Here is a 15,802-nt window from a genome sequence, read left to right on the forward strand (position 1 = left end):
CTTTAGAAACATGTTTAGAAACATTTATTTCATGCTACACTACAGGCTGCATATAAAAATGAACTAAAAGCAACACCATTTACAAAATAATCCTGAAAGGCCAGTATTCCACGTATAGAATGTACTGGAGGAAAATTGCCATGAGACCAGCAGAGCAGATGAAGCTTTAAATCCAATTCCACTTTTACGTTTGTATTCTGATTCTTTCCTTCCTGATTTTTTATATGGTTTTGAGTGTTTAGATGATTTATAAAAGGAATACTGCAATGCGGAAGTAAAGTCCTTTCAAATGACTGTTTAAAGTTTGAATAAAATGAAGAAAGTATCTGAAGTGAAGTGTTCCTAATGGAGCAGAATTGAATCTTGACAGTCTTACTTTATGAAGCAGTATATCTTTACCAGTGAAGCATAAGTAGGTTAGGCCTAATGTTGCAGCTGACGATGAGCTGAAGCTTATTTTAATTTCCGTACAGTCAGATACAATTAGTGTAAAAAAAAACAGAGAAAATCATACAAAATATTATTTTGAAGATACACTAGTCTAAAATGTAGTATTGGACAAATCACAGGTGTATGTAAAGAATACTACAATCGTGAGAAAATGGAATATCTAGAAAAAAGTATTTCCTATATAGAAATGTATTGTATTTTATTTTAATGCATTTACTATAGGGGTATTTTATACATTTTTATATATTTTTTGAGTGTAAACACAGACTCCCCATGAATTTCAGGCGCTACTGTTGCCATGGTGAATGTCTCCGTGTTGCCATGGTTACCAACACTCGGAGCGGCTCAACATTGAAACTTTAAACACCTGGAGACACCCGGCAAGATATCGGATGAGTTTGCCATCTCGGATGGTGACCTCTGACCTCGCGTGCCCTACTCACCCTAGGGTGCGGTGCTTCGTTGAAGTGGATCTGACGGACAGAGAGAACCCTCCAGCCCACGTGTCAGCCACATTATCCAATTAGGAGCGAGACCAGGGAGCATTTAAACAAACGGAAGCGGCCGCGCGCATCGGGAGACAGGAGGGCGGAGAGTCCACGAGTCCCTCGCGAGCGTTTGGTCTCCTATCTAGGATGCGTTAATAGTGCGCTGGAAACACTTAAATGGCTTAAAACGTTCTATTTATACCCGCGGAGACTCGTGTCCGCTCCCCCGACGGTTGGACGAGCTGGTTTTGAGTCGTCGACGAGTTACGTCAACGCTTGAAAATGCATCTACTTGGCATTTTGGTGCTCATGTTATGCGGCTCATCACTGGGGTTCCCTGTTCCAGTAGGTAAGAGGCTCGTGTCTTTGCATTAGATAACCGTATAGTTTACTTTACGTTACTTCTCGGTGTACTAGATCACACCAGGAAATCCTCATGCCACTCAAACCTGGAAAAATCCCTCGGGTGTTTCACGGAATTTGTACCGAATGTGCCGTTATTTTACAGCCATTGCAAGCGGGTCACGTGCAGACTAACGTCATTTGCAGCAGATTCACATTCATTCTTTTAATGCTTTTACGTTTGCTTCTCAGAGGACGTAATGACAGCTGCACCGGTCAACAGCCACTGGAATAAACTATGAGATGTTTGGCTTTCGGTTGCCACTGTGAAAGGAGCGCTCGTTTCCCTCTGTGGTGATTTCTGAGAGTTAGGAGCTATGTTTAAGGTTTATTTTATAATATATACATGTTATTGGAAACGCCTTCACAGTTCAAGAACATTGCACACATAGACCTTGTGCCACTTGGAGCAACGTTAAAATACGAGATTACACTTATGTGAAAGCATTCCGGATTTATTTGGTGGATTGTTGGAATCTACATCGCCTGGCCCAAAAAAAAAGTCACCACCAAAAAAAAAAAAGTCACACACTCTTAATATTTCGTTGGACCACCTTTAGCTTTTATTACGGCACGCACTCGCTGTGGCGTTGTTTCGATAAGCTTCTGCATGTCACAAGATTTATTTCCATCCAGTGTTGCTTTAATTTTCTCACCAAGATCTTGTATTGCTGATGGTAGCAAAAAGCCTTCTCCAGCACATCCCAAACCTTCTCAATGGGGTGAGGTCTAGACTCTGCGGTATGCCCGTGCCATCAGGGAAGAAAAACTCCATTGATGGAATAACCTGATCATTCAGGATATTCAGGTAGTCCGCTGACCTCATTCTTTGAGCACATACTGTTGCTGCCCAAGCAGGAATTATCCAATAGGAGGCTCACACCTATTTGCTTAGTTAAATCCAGGTGGTGACTTTGTTTTTTGACCAGTCAGTGAATTTACATTACTGCAGGTACTCATTTGCAACACAGTTACATTTCAACCCACATTTCAATGCATCTCCGGTTTCGTTACATAAAACCATTTCGGTTTTAATGAGTTAACCCCTGCTGTGAGATTTGGAATCTACGTTCTTTCTTTGCTGTTCTGCTGTTAATGTGTGCGTTTTGGTTGCCCCCCCCATTAGATACCATCCTAGTGCAGGTGCAGCAGCGGGGAGTGGTGGGTGCTCGGCAGGTGGTGGAGCAGGTCCTTTTCAACGGGGTCTCCCTCACTGGCAAAAGCCCAGAAGTTGACCGCATAATCCAAACCATTTCAGCGGATCCACTCCTTCCAACTCTTCTCCGTTTCAACCAGACTTCCGTCATGAGTAAGAAAATCCTCATAAACTGGCAATGGGTGTAATGACTGTAAAAATCGACTTGTTCAAAACATCACCTCAGATCTAATGTCATCGTCAGTTTTTTTCTGACTTTTTTTCTTTCTCTCTAGGAGACCACACCGTCCTCCGTTCCCGTGAATGCATAGTGGAGGGGTCTCTGCTGCACTGGGCCGACCGCGTGTTCTATGACGGGGAGGTCTATCTGACTCTGGACCACGGCGGCGGGTGGACCCCCCGCGTACCAGAAGCGCTGGCTTTCAAGGTGGTGTGGGAGCAGCAGGAGCAGCGCACAAAGAGGGAGACGAGCCACCTTCACGAGGGCTGCATCAAGCTGATGAGAGAGCTGATGCTTTCGCAGGAGCAGTCGGGTTTGTTTTCTTTCTTGCTTTTAAAAGGGGCACTTTTTTTTTAGCTATCACAGCTGTCATCAAACATTAATATTTATCAAAATACATGTAACCCACAATATATATATATATATATATATTTTTAAATACTTCATAGTTGATTCTGTAGAGTTGTGCTGTGCGACACATTTTAACTTGACAATAATTATGATTGTGTATTGGAGGAAGATAATGGATCGTATCATTAACAATATTCTACAGTATTTCCCCTTAATGGAATTTTGACCCTTATTTGATTCCCTCTCATAGAAAAACATTTTCATCAAGGGCAAAAGTAGCGTAATTTTGTCAGAAGGGACCCATTCTACATCATTCATTCATTCGCTGTAATAATGGATTGAATGTCACGTTTTGGGCTGGACTTAATGGAGATCAAGTGGAAGTCTGTAATCATTCTAATATCTCTTAAATATGAGATAACCTACATTTGATCGCATGATATTCGTGTTTTTTATTTAATGTTCCTCAAATTCTAAAATGTGTTGGACAAACAATTTGTGTACTGTAAAGACAAAAAAAGTGCACTCGGCCACTTGTAAAACGTTCTAACTTACACTAAGGAAAGAGCAAAAGAAACGTTGCATTTTAGAAACCAATAGTTACTAACAAAAATAAGAGGAATTACTGCCAGAGGCCCATTACGTGCTGAAAGGGTTATACAAAAGGGAAACACTGTTCGTCCATGTGATTAAAAAGAAAACAAAGTCCATCCCTATTTACAGTCACAATATCCAGAGGCCAGTTCGCTGACATGCAGTCATGTTACAATGTTACAATTGCATTTGTTTTTCTAGTTCCAGGGATTTCTTTGCCGCAGTTTCTGATGCCCGTCTTGGCGCTCTTGGCATTTACAGGACTGCTCATAATCAGCCTCATCCTCACCAAAAAGAAAGGTGCGTGTGTGTTTAAGTCTCCATTTGGATAATAATAATAAAACAAGTTGCATGGATTTTAACACGGCTGCAGCCTCAAAAGCAGCATTTATGGTACAGCACAATTCAGTAGAATGGAGCCCGTTAAATATTAACAGATACCCGCTGTGGCGGTTCTGGTTGAATTGAAAATCCAATTTACCCCATGAATACCCTCAAATACACTGCTACATTGTGACTCCTGTCACATGTTTTTTGGTATGGTCTCATGCTCACTTGGACAAATAAAGCCTTGTCATGTGCTTTGTTGTTCTTTCCTCACTCTGCATAGGTTCGACACAGCCTGGAGGTAAGAAACCAACAATCCCTGTTTTTTCTCATTAGTTACTGTACAAGTCTCATTTAACATATTTGGGGAAAAATTGACATGGTTTGATATTAAATTAACGGCAAACCCTGTTCCTGTCAGTGTTTGTCTCATTTTGTTTTGATCATTTTGATACTTTTGTGGTGACTGTACAGTATGACTCACCTATGGGGACTGATTATGGCTGCAATTGTCAGGCCAGCTGGTGACACGCGGATGAAGAGTGCCTGGCTCATTATGTTTCGGTAGCTTTTTATTTCTTTATTTTATTGGTTGTGAATGTCAGTCTAATTTGTGCCCTCTGATTTCCTTGCAGGTGTTATTGGATCTATTATACACTACCCCAAAGACATGACTGAAACAGCTGCAGAAATCAACGGTTACAGGAGCTTGGAGTTCAAAGCTAATGAACATGGTCCCATTTGAGCTTTCCACTTCTTTTCTCCTGTTGAATGTCAACTTACTGATTAAAACGTGCACGTCCTATTGGCAGTGTACCTCCATGTAAATTTTCGCTGCAGCACCAACAGCCACGTATGTACCACGTTGGGTCTGGATTCCAGATTGCATTATTTTATGCACTTTAATGCATGTATCACCTTGCATATACTTTTAACTAATAAGTAATTCTGACCAATAAATATAATGTTCACTGCTTGCAGCATTGTAAAAGCGTTATAAAAATGTTTTAAGAGTGTTCAGTATCTATGCACATTGAGATGAAAAATGTCACACATTGTCTTACAGTCTCTAGATAAAGCCCTGCTGAAAATATTTCGTTTTTTTAATCACTCTAAACTCTGCTGAACACTGAACGGGCCGCTCCGTGTGTCTAGATATTCAAAGAGTTGCACTGCACTGTTTTGTTGTTTTGTTTTGAGATTCCATTGTGGCTCTTGTATATCTATTTCATACTGTCCAGATGTTTTACCTTATCTTATGTGTAGTTTTAATAACATGCATGATTAAAGATCCTTTTATTGTTGCTTGATTTATATTGTCAGATACAGCTTTTGACTGTCACGTAAACCTGATGCTGATTTAATCCAGAGTGAACTATTTCCCACTTTTATTTGCAAATGATTATGGAATAGTTTGGGCCTCATCCTCACACAATTATTTTCAAGTAATGTCCAAAATGAAGCCCTTGATAAAAACAGTTACTATTTTCTGCCTCATAGACCTGCCTTTGGACATGGTGGGGTGGCCGTTCAGTTTCTTTGCATTAGGCGGTCATCAACTGTCAAAAACAAAAATATGCTTGCATGATTCACCATTTAAATATCCATCACCTACATACACACACCTTTGGACAAGTGTAAACATGTTATGTATATGTTGTGACGAAAACATGAACATTGGACAAGAAAATGGATATGTGAATTCACAAGTGGCCCTTTTGAATTTTAGAGTAGAATATTTACTTTACACCTCATCGAGGATCAGACTTTGACTAAATGACTAACAAGTCAGTGTCATGGTTTAATGATCAACATTTGGTAATAATTTCCATATATTTTTTTTTATTCCAGAAAAACTCCAGAAAAACACAGTCAAACACGATAAAAAGAAATTGTATTGTTTTCATATCCACACCAACAGTTTCTTCCCGTCGGCAGTCGGCCTCATCAACAGAGCCGGTCCCCCACTGACTGACCATAACATTCCACCGGTCACCCCCCTTCACACTGCACATGCCACTTTAACTGTAATTCATCACTTTGTCGTCACTCGTCACTTTGTTACTTGTTTGTACTTGTTCGTTAGTGCACTTTATGCTTAACATTTTTCTTTTAAACTTTTTTAATATTTAAAATGTTTAACTTTATTCCCTTGTTTTATACTAACCCATAGCCTTATTCTACTAACCCATTTGCATTAGCATTGCATTTTACTTTATTTTATTACTTGTGCACTGCTGTCTTCTCTGTCTACTGTCGCGCACTAACCGCCAAGACAAATTCCTTGTATGTTTGGCATATTTTGGTAAATAAATGTTTACTGATCCTGATTCCTGATATCACACAATTAAATAACAACTCCAATATCATGTTTTGGCCAATAGATGGCGATATATTTTTTCAAGGGAGGTTTTATTTCTGACAAGAGGTTTCCTCCACCAATCACAGAAAGGCATCGCTTAGCGTTACCATGGCAATGCCTGACGACAACGGCCGCTCCTCGAATGAGCCAATAGCAGCAGCGCTTTCTGGGATTTAAACCGTGTAGCGTCATCGTCACGAAATTCAAAAGTTGGAAAGAGACACCAGCGAACGACCCGTGTCGAACGAGAGTTTTCCACGGTTTCCCAAAGAGGTGAGATGATTGGGTTTATTACGAGGTTGTGTGAAAGTCCCACTTTAGACTTCACATTAACTTTTGACGAAATTAATGAATGCTGACTTTTTTTTTAATAGCTAGTTAAGTTCAGGTAATAGCTCCCATTCCGTTTATTTAACGTTTAACGTCACCTGGTGTTGAACGACGACTGCTTATAATATAATTTCCATTCAACTGACATGTCGTTTTCCTTCGTCGTGCCAGTCGCTAAAGAGACGTTAGCATTACGCTTAACGTTAGCTCTCCCTAGCTAGCGTTAGCTTGGCATGCGTTGCCTATGAAACCACACAGTTCGCCCGTCGAATGACCGCTTTATTCATTCATTTCCCCCCGATCTGCTACTGGTAGTGTGAAGAATCTGGCTAAAATGGCGCAGTTCGGATTTGAGAACGACATCCACAGCATCCTGAAGCTGGACATGCCCATCACCAACGCTCCCATGGCGAGGTGGCAGCGGAAGGCCAGCTCGTCCAACGCGGCGGCCCTGAGCGGCTTGTCGCCCGGCAAGTCTGCCAACGCGTCGCTCGGCTCATCGAAAACTCCCAGCAAAACCCCAGGTAAGCGTGGCCCGCTGTGTTCCTGCCCTCAGTCGCCCCCCCCCCGCGCAGATGAGCCTACCTGGCTTTACTTTTGTGCCCACAGGAAAAAACAAAAAAGTAACGCCGTCTAAGATGGGGGGCGACCGCTTCATCCCCACCAGAAACAGCAAACAAATGGATGTGGCGAGTTTCCTGCTGTCAAAGGAGAACGAGCCTGTGGATGCAAACAATTCAACCAGCACGGCGGTGAGATGCCGTTTCAACCGGTTCCATTCATCGCTTTGTGGATGCTTTTTGTTGATCCGTGTTGCGTGTGTCTGTTTACAGGAAAGCCAGAAAGCCTGGTCCATGTCGCTAAATGGATACAACCTTGAAGACGCAAAGATCCTGCACCTTGGAGGGAAACCGCTTAATGCTCCAGAAGGTAAGGACGTTTGTGTGAGTGTGTGTCGTGACACAACATTCAGGAGGAAGAGTTTTTTTAATTTCCTTGATTTACAGGTTATCAAAACAACTTGAAAGTGCTCTACAGTCAAGGCGCGACTCCGGCCTCTATCAAAAAGACAAGATACATATCGTCCTCCCCGGACAGGATTTTGGACGCCCCTGAACTTCGAAACGATTTCTGTGAGTCTTAAATGGGGGGGGGGGGGGGGGGGGGGGGCTTAACCTTTAACAATATGGATTCACAGCAATGGATCATTAAATCAGTCTCTATACTAAATGTCAATTTTTACATATTTGCTCTTTATGATAAACTGAACTCTTTACAGATGGAAAGCATTCATTTGGGCCCAAAATCATTCCATTTCTCCCCCCCCCTCAGATTTGAATCTGCTTGACTGGAGCAGTCGAAACGTTCTCGCTGTTGCACTTCATAACAGTGTTTACCTGTTGGATGCCACACAAGGAGACGTCACTTTTCTCATGTCGTTGGAGCGCGAGGAGGATTACGTCTGCTCGCTGTCCTGGACCAAAGAGGGAACGTACCTAGCCATCGGCACCAGCGACTGCAAAATTCAGGTCCGCGTTAACCGCTGGACATTCCACCTTTTTTCAGTTCTAAACGACACGTGGCAAAGATCTGCTTTGTTTCTTTTCTCTAAATGGCACATTTTTGTATCCCTAGTTGTGGGATGTTTACAACCAGAAGCGTCTGCGCAGCATGTCCAGTCATACGTCAAGGGTTGTAAGCCTCAGCTGGAATGACCACGTTCTCTCCAGGTAAAGTTTCCTTTCTGATGGTCAGACAACATTTTTCCTGTAGCGTTTTCTTCTGTCTTTGACTCCAATTGAAACGTTTCTCCCCTTTCCAGCGGCTCAAGATCGGGACACATTCACCATCACGACGTTCGGGTGGCGGACCACCACATCTTCACGCTCACCGGTCACTCACAAGAAGTGTGTGGGCTGCAGTGGTCCCCTGATGGGCGATACCTGGCCAGCGGGGGCAACGACAACATGGTGTATGTGTGGCCCCGCGTGCAGGAGGGCACCGCCAGCCAGTCGGTCCGCTCCTGGAGTGAACACCAAGGAGCTGTTAAGGTAAGCGGCAGGCATGAGTTTCTTTTTACCGATTGTTGCACGCTACTATTTACTGTAATTACTGATTGATGCGCTTGTCGATCTAGGCTTTGGCCTGGTGTCCATGGCAGCCAAACATCCTGGCATCTGGAGGTGGCACCAGTGACCGCCACATCCGCATCTGGAATGTAAACAGTGGCTCCTGCATCAGTTCACTTGACACTCAATCCCAGGTACCCTGGCGCTGGTGGATCCTTGGTTTCTAAAGGTTTAGTTTAAACGTTTTGAATCTATAGAGGGAGCCATATTTTCTCATCGTACATGCTTTCTTTCCAGATCTCGTCCCTCGTGTTTGCGCCGAACTATAAGGAGCTGGTCTCTGCCCATGGATATGCCCATAACAACGTGGTTATCTGGAAGTATCCGGCGCTCTCTAGGGTTGCAGAGCTCAATGGTACGTTTTTATTTACTTGTTCATGCTCTACTTTCTAATATTTTCTTTTAAAAGGAAACTTCTAAATTGGAAGCTGCCGGTCTAAACTGTAATGTCTGCTCTAGGCCATGAGGACCGAGTTCTCAGTTTGATTCTGAGCCCCGACTGCTCTACTGTTGCAACCGTTGCCGGGGACGAGACTATCCGTCTGTGGAAGAGCTTTGAGATGGATCCTGTGAAGAAGGCCAAAGAGAGGCTGGTCAAATCCACCAGTGGCGTCATTCATCAGTCAATCAGATAACCAGCGTCGTTGTGCTTTCTAAGGTTTTTTTTTAATTCTTTTAGTCTATGCTCATGTGCAAATGTTTTATTTAATCTACAATAAAGAAGTCTACCCAGTTCTTTAGCTGTGACTGGAAATTTACTGCTCTTCTAGGCGCTGTAATTTTTTATTTTTGTCTATTGTAAACCGGGTTACCAATGTATTGAAGTACAAAAGTTAAGTGTTGGGTTTTTTAGCAAATGTATTTATGACCTTCGCTTGGCTTTTTGTTATAATTGGGATGCATTGTGGACTGGGTTATCAATAAATGGTTTTATTACGTACTGTGCTTCTGTCAATAATTGGCCATGTTGGGAACTGTACGCCTTTGATAACGATTTCACATCAACTCTACCACTCGCCAATCTGAATTATAAATTAAATCCTTTTTTTCTTTTCCCCCCCCAAATCTAATGTGGACTTTTGCTTCAGGTCACTAGTCAACTTTGTTCCCTGAGAAGCTGCCATTTAAAAACTACCTGATGCCTACAGAAGACACAGCCATCTAAATGGTTGTTGCCTGATTTAATATAAACCTGCATGTGACTGACATGCTAATAACTAAAACCAGCTCAATGCATTTAACGTTTAGGGTTGAGTGACAAATGAGCCACACCTTTAGTTTCATTAAGCAAGTTAAAGTTATGATCAATTTAGTCCAACTTTGTTAGCTTGAGTTGCTCTTTGACCGCTTTAGAAATTCAGCCAATTGGTGTCATACCCATCAGCGTGTGCTTAAAGCCATATTAATCAAATTTGTGTCCAGTTGAAGCTGTTTCAAAGTGCCAGGACTACATCTTTTCATTTCCATTGAATTATCAAATATTTGACCAATATGACTTCATTTAAAAAAAAAAAAAGTCACAAAACATTTAGATTTTAATTCTGCGCAAGTCAGAAACCGAACAATCTAAACATTTAATTGTAATGTATAAAACCGCTCCTGGTTACACATCCACTCCTATTCCATTGTGGCAAATACAAGTTTTAAAAGCAGTCCTTCAACAGTCATCAGTGCACATGTGTAATGAACCGCAGTGGTATTCAGACACTGTACACTCATTCAATTTGAATTCAAAACAGGACTTGCTATTCACTTCATGCCCAGTGAGCTGTGATTTGACCATGTTGCAGAATTCAATGTCACTACCTAATTTAACAAAAAAAAAAAAAAAATACTGTAATATACAGTATAACATGTTTGCCACAGGTCTTAACGTTGAGGTGTTAGAAAGTGCACATAACTACTTTCAAAATGACAGACCTTTATCTAAAAAAAAAAAAAGTTTTATTTCAAAAGATAAATAAAAAAACTAAACTAAATATTTGACATTTACAATGAAAGCTTTGTTTGGACAAAGTCTGTAGAAGTGGTTTATATGTGCTGGTCTTCAGTGGAAACGGTGCAACAAGGGTCATGCCAGACAAAGTGTGTATTGAGCTCGTGGGGGTCAAGCCTGAGTCGAGGAATACTATACGTGACAAAATGAGCACCATTTTCCATAGTGTTCATCACAGTTAACAGTTTTCACAACGGCTATCAAACACAATTCGGCCAGTGGAGATCACCACCAAAACACATATCCCAACAAGTGTGCATAAGAAAAAGAAGTATTTATATAGAGGTTATCTAGTTTGGAAGTGACACCGCGAAATCAGTGCCGTTTCATTATGCTGCTAGATACGAATAACTTTTCCAAGGCAGCTCTACAGAGTCAGATTTCCTTTGCTTTGCCCAGGATGATTTTGCCGTTGGTGTGGTGGTGCCCGTTCCCGTTCTGCAGGTGTTTCCCATTGGCCACCACAGAGACAGCTTCACCGTTTGAGCCGTTCTGTCTGGGTTTGTGCTCCACGACGGGAAGCCGCTTTCCTTTTATGTAGGCCTGGATCCAAAAGTTGGAGAAGAGGAGGAAGAAGAAGATGCCGTACATCCAAATCAGATGGATCCACATCGGAATCTGGTAGTCGCACTTTTCCATGAAGTAGTACTGGCTGATGTGGACGGAGACCACAATGAACTGGGTCTGTGAAGCAGCAGAGAAAAGAAGAAAAAAAAGAAGTCATTTTTAAAACTCATCCTCAAATAGATCTATTAATAAAAATTAAAAAAAACACACGTAGCGTCATGAATACATTTAAAAAAAATGTAAAAAGGACCTACAAGCTGAATGGCGGTCATGTATTTTTTCCACCACAGGTATTTCTGAAAGCGAGGCCCGGCAGCAGAGAGTAAGTAATAGAAGTACATGACGACGTGGACGGCTGCATTCACCAAGGCATGAAGGGAGCCCATTCCTGCAGCTTTAAACAGGGACAAATAAAAGAAATCACACAAGTGTCCAGGCGTCTATCTTTTAGGCCTTATGCTGGACACAAAGTAATGTTAATCCATAACTTTTTTAAGCCGTGCATTTTACATTGCGGTTACGTAAACCTCACCAGGAGTCAGTGTGAGGCCCCACCACCACGTCCAGGGCATGAAGGAGTGATGGAACACGTGGAGGAATGTGATCTGGCTTTGCTTTTTCCTCAGCACAAAGAACACCTCAAATAAAAAGTGGAACAAGCTCAGGTCAGCGTCCATGAAAATATATGTAACGATATCAGGCAAATAAAGAGAGAAAAGAAGGTTTCTTACTGTGTCGAGGAGTTCGATAAATTTTGAAAAATAAAACAACCAACACACTCGAATCATCTGCGGGGAGAGAAAAGAAGAAAAAGTACTTTTTAAAAAGAAGCAGGTCAGCCCAGAGGTCAGCATATGGTTTGTCCTCAGGACACTCCAGTTAGCGAGCGCGCCCAGGAATGCGAAGAACAATTTACTGGCTTACCCGAAAAGTCTCTGGGCTGGTCGACGTGTCCACAAGGTCACATCTCCACGTGTAAGTGGTGCCCCATCCAGACACCAGGAACTGTAGACGTAAAAAAAAAAAACAGAAAAAAAACACATCAGCTATGTGAAGAACGTGGGATTGTACCCGGTAAATAACCTTATTTGTCATCGATGTGGTTTACCTCGTACACCACGTAGGCGTTCAGTAGAACCATGCTGAGGTTGTAGACGATCATGGCCTTGTTGAGATGGAAGGGCTTACGGTTGGCCATAAGGCGAGGTCCGATGTACTTGGAGAAGACGACGTACGCTATTAGGAGCACGGTCATCTTTAAAGGGCCCTGCATCAGCGGGTAGTCCTTGACTCGGACATCTGAAAACACACGATTTCTCATTATGGTCGGCTCACGACACAAAGATCTGTCGTCACTAAACTCACTTTATACACCTCTCAAACTATCAGCACGGCTTGGGATCAATAATTCTTTAGATCAGAAGATGTTCATATACAGCAGAGAGCAAATCTGTGTCAGAAACAAAAAAAAAGACACTTACCAACCCATGAGTCCAAATTGTTTTGGAACTTTGAATAGATGGAAGCAGCGTCTCTCAGCATGGTGACTCCTGGTTACTTCTATCTATTAAACCACTGGGGGTGAAAAGAGAAAAGAGTCAGACTCCAGGAGATAAAGCCGAACTGGAAGCGCGTTGGTCGGTCGGGCAGGTGAGCAACAAGGCAAGCTGTCCACCGGCTGCCTGAACAAACAGGGGACAGCTGCACGGGCTCAAACAACCTTTAAAAAAAAAGAATCTGGAGCAGGAGCTCCTCTCGCTGCCTGATCCAAAGTGTAGCACGCCAGCAACACATCCCTTTTGTGCGAAATGAACTTCTTCTAAAAGAAAAATGCTTTATTTTATTTAGTCAATGAAAAAGTAAAAAAAATTTTTTAAAAAATCTGTCTTTAAAAAAAGAAAAAAAGAAATGTCCGAATGTTTCATTGAAGGATTGTGAAACATCAGATGTCTGCCGTCAGTCGAGAGACAATGAAATACTACACGGCTGACTAACAGAGCAAGTCAAACAGGTGAGGCAAAGAACCAGGCCCTCTCAGCCAGCCGAGCCAAACTCACACACCAAGACATGAGCGGATTTACAGGCTGGAACGCCACTTCATCCAAAAGTACTGATTTGACGTCCTAAATCTAGTGAATCCTAATTAACGCTTTAAAATGCAGGGTGTATCTACCACCGTGGCGAGGAAATATAGAAACGTCCTTACATGAAAAAAAACAAAACACAACTAACAAAAAAAGAAAAAAAGTTATTAGAGATACATACAAATTGTCAGATCACTGAAAACCGGTTAAAATACAAGTAGGAAGCGACTCACCGGCAGCCCACGGGTCCTCGGCACTCACTCCTGTGAGGGGGAAGCAGCTGCAGAGCCTCAATCCAGAGAAACAGCTCAATCAGCGAGAGCGGAGCCACATACATGCACGGCTTTCCCCCGAGGCCTCCAGTCTTCGTCTCAGATGGCACACGAGCTCCCTGACTACACCTCAAAGCTTCACAGCTCAAGAGACGAGCAAAAGGAAGGAAGAGTGAGATGAATAAAAGTTGAGAGGCCGGCTGTGGTAACTATGGGACTGGGATCAATTTAAACCCCGGGGCACCACTGCAGACCTTGCTGGTTTCAGGACCACACCCTGTTTCAATGCTTAGCTCCACCTTCCTATCCTCACATAGCCTGATTGTGATTGGACTGTCTCATCGGTGGCAGTGAAGGAAGGGGATGAGGCCATGGGGTGACATGCCCGGGTTGAAGAAACCGAGAGCCACGGGTGAAAGCAACGAAAACCAGTTAATTACGCACATGAAGATAAAGAAGAAACTAACTCAACAGGTTGGACCTTTTTGAAAATACCTGAATAGATTAAAGGTCGAGATTTTCCTTTGACCCAATCTGAAAACCTTTTCATTAGGCCACTTCGCAAACGTCCATCTGTCAGGATTTGGGCTAAAGGTCAAATCAGCTGTTGCGCGTTCAGGAACATTACGTTGCATTAGGAGTTGCCCTTCCCTTCTCCTGTTGTCGCTCAGAGGCTTCTCGTCCAACCCTGCGATGACGAGCTCTCCTGTGCCTCTGGTCGAACCTGTTCCCTGATCACCGGGGACGATAGGCGTGTAGCCTGGATGGAAGTTTAACACCTATCTCAGACCGAACTGTCGGCCGGCTGGTAATAGGGAGGAGAAAGGAGGGGGTGGGAATCTCGATCTTCTTTAGCGTGTGTGTCACAGCAGGCCGCCGTCGGGGAGCCTCCACGAAGTGCAGCCGTGCGAACTGAATTAACGTGTGATTGATGCCCAAAATCGTGAATGGAAACATGACACGGCGACGTGATTTTCAACATGTTCACTTGAACAGTCACCGCTAAGACAAATTCCTGTGTGTGTGACGGTTTTGTCATGAAAGGAATTTCCAGGGGAAAGACAACGTCCTCAAAGGCACGCGGTGCATTCGTGGCATGCAGTCTAGATTTTTCTGTTTGCTACTCTTTGTGGAGGAGAAACCCTAGAATTGCCATCGGGCCTGAAAGAGAAGTGTGTTAACATATTCAACGGTATATAGTTTCATCCTGAAAGAGGGGGGGGGGCTGCAGCGAACTACAAACTGTCAGTCCATCCAGGTTGCCACAATGTTTAAACCAATCATTAATAATTATACCCGCATGCTTATCCACCGCGGTGCACGCGAAAGAACGCACGCTTTCTGACTCCAACTGAATGCGAGACTTGGGGTCATTGTCTCTTAACGCCACAGTCAGCCGTTTTCTGTAGCTGCCACATGAGTACAAACTACAACAAAGTGCCTGTTCTTCTTGGTCTTGTGACCATTTCACGTTGACTTAAGCGAGAGGTTGTTCGATGCAGTTCATCACATCCAACAACCCAACATTGGCTCCAACGGCACAGCCAGAGAATAGACGGCCTCCTCAGGAATACCGAGGTGATCTCGGTTAACGGATTGTTTCAAAATTAGATATTCAATGTGGTAGTTTATCCAATAGCTGCAAAAATGGCCAAGCCCAAAAGCTCGTAAATTCCATTCCAAGTGATGCTGACATTCTTGAAATAGAAGAGTTGCACTCTTTGTGTCCTTGGTAATGAAACCACATACCGTGTGGGGAAGCCTCCATGTGCCGAGAATTGAGTTTATGATGCATTAGTTTGGTTTGCAAAGCTGTATTTCAACCTAGCTTCACCAAAAACGTAAAACAAATACTATAACTCCTACTTGCTCATTATATCGTATTCAACCCGAAATACAACCCAAAAACAAGGTCATTTGGGCTCTTATTTGAAAGATCAGGTTTTCTCAATCGATCAAATGAATGTGAATACTGACTCAAAGGAGGCGAGGTTTTCTTTTCTAGAAACTCCTTTCATTAAACAGGATCACTAACAGCAGAAACTCACCAATGGACATGCTAATTGGCCAGACA

At 42.8% G+C, this 15,802-nt stretch overlaps 3 protein-coding genes across 5 annotated transcripts; 2 read left to right on the forward strand and 1 right to left on the reverse strand.

The window, feature by feature from the left end:
• The first annotated feature begins 765 nt into the window (after nucleotides 1–765).
• Nucleotides 766–5,281, forward strand: LOC120815897 (uncharacterized). 2 transcript variants are annotated; one of them, XM_040170975.2, is made up of 6 exons: nucleotides 766–1,287; nucleotides 2,467–2,649; nucleotides 2,772–3,029; nucleotides 3,863–3,961; nucleotides 4,272–4,289; nucleotides 4,624–5,281. In XM_040170975.2, exons 1-6 carry the CDS (start codon nucleotides 1,221–1,223, stop codon nucleotides 4,731–4,733), a joined length of 735 nt encoding a protein of 244 aa, XP_040026909.2. In that variant the 5' UTR covers nucleotides 766–1,220; the 3' UTR covers nucleotides 4,734–5,281. The 2 variants fall into 2 exon arrangements, with proteins under 2 accessions (XP_040026909.2, XP_077954753.1); XM_078098627.1 differs by having other exon boundaries at nucleotides 1,026–1,283.
• Nucleotides 5,282–6,435: 1,154 nt separating this feature from the next.
• cdc20 (cell division cycle 20 homolog) lies at nucleotides 6,436–9,747 on the forward strand. Its single transcript, XM_040170679.2, has 11 exons — nucleotides 6,436–6,623; nucleotides 6,996–7,204; nucleotides 7,290–7,432; nucleotides 7,514–7,610; nucleotides 7,688–7,813; nucleotides 8,013–8,209; nucleotides 8,316–8,410; nucleotides 8,503–8,731; nucleotides 8,818–8,943; nucleotides 9,047–9,164; nucleotides 9,269–9,747. Exons 2-11 carry the CDS (start codon nucleotides 7,015–7,017, stop codon nucleotides 9,442–9,444), a joined length of 1,497 nt encoding a protein of 498 aa, XP_040026613.2. The 5' UTR covers nucleotides 6,436–6,623; nucleotides 6,996–7,014; the 3' UTR covers nucleotides 9,445–9,747.
• Nucleotides 9,748–10,326: 579 nt separating this feature from the next.
• elovl1a (ELOVL fatty acid elongase 1a) lies at nucleotides 10,327–14,482 on the reverse strand. 2 transcript variants are annotated; one of them, XM_078098626.1, is made up of 9 exons: nucleotides 14,224–14,482; nucleotides 13,690–14,061; nucleotides 12,854–12,947; nucleotides 12,481–12,671; nucleotides 12,297–12,377; nucleotides 12,104–12,160; nucleotides 11,905–12,010; nucleotides 11,627–11,766; nucleotides 10,327–11,489 (listed from the first exon to the last, which is right to left on the reverse strand). In XM_078098626.1, exons 3-9 carry the CDS (start codon nucleotides 12,912–12,914, stop codon nucleotides 11,181–11,183), a joined length of 945 nt encoding a protein of 314 aa, XP_077954752.1. In that variant the 5' UTR covers nucleotides 12,915–12,947; nucleotides 13,690–14,061; nucleotides 14,224–14,482; the 3' UTR covers nucleotides 10,327–11,180. The 2 variants fall into 2 exon arrangements, with proteins under 2 accessions (XP_077954752.1, XP_040026615.1); XM_040170681.2 differs by lacking the exon at nucleotides 14,224–14,482 and having other exon boundaries at nucleotides 13,690–14,079.
• Between the last annotated feature and the right edge of the window lie 1,320 nt (nucleotides 14,483–15,802).

Source organism: Gasterosteus aculeatus, chromosome 3, assembly GCF_964276395.1.
Source record: "Gasterosteus aculeatus chromosome 3, fGasAcu3.hap1.1, whole genome shotgun sequence".
Classification (NCBI taxonomy): domain Eukaryota; kingdom Metazoa; phylum Chordata; class Actinopteri; order Perciformes; family Gasterosteidae; genus Gasterosteus; species Gasterosteus aculeatus.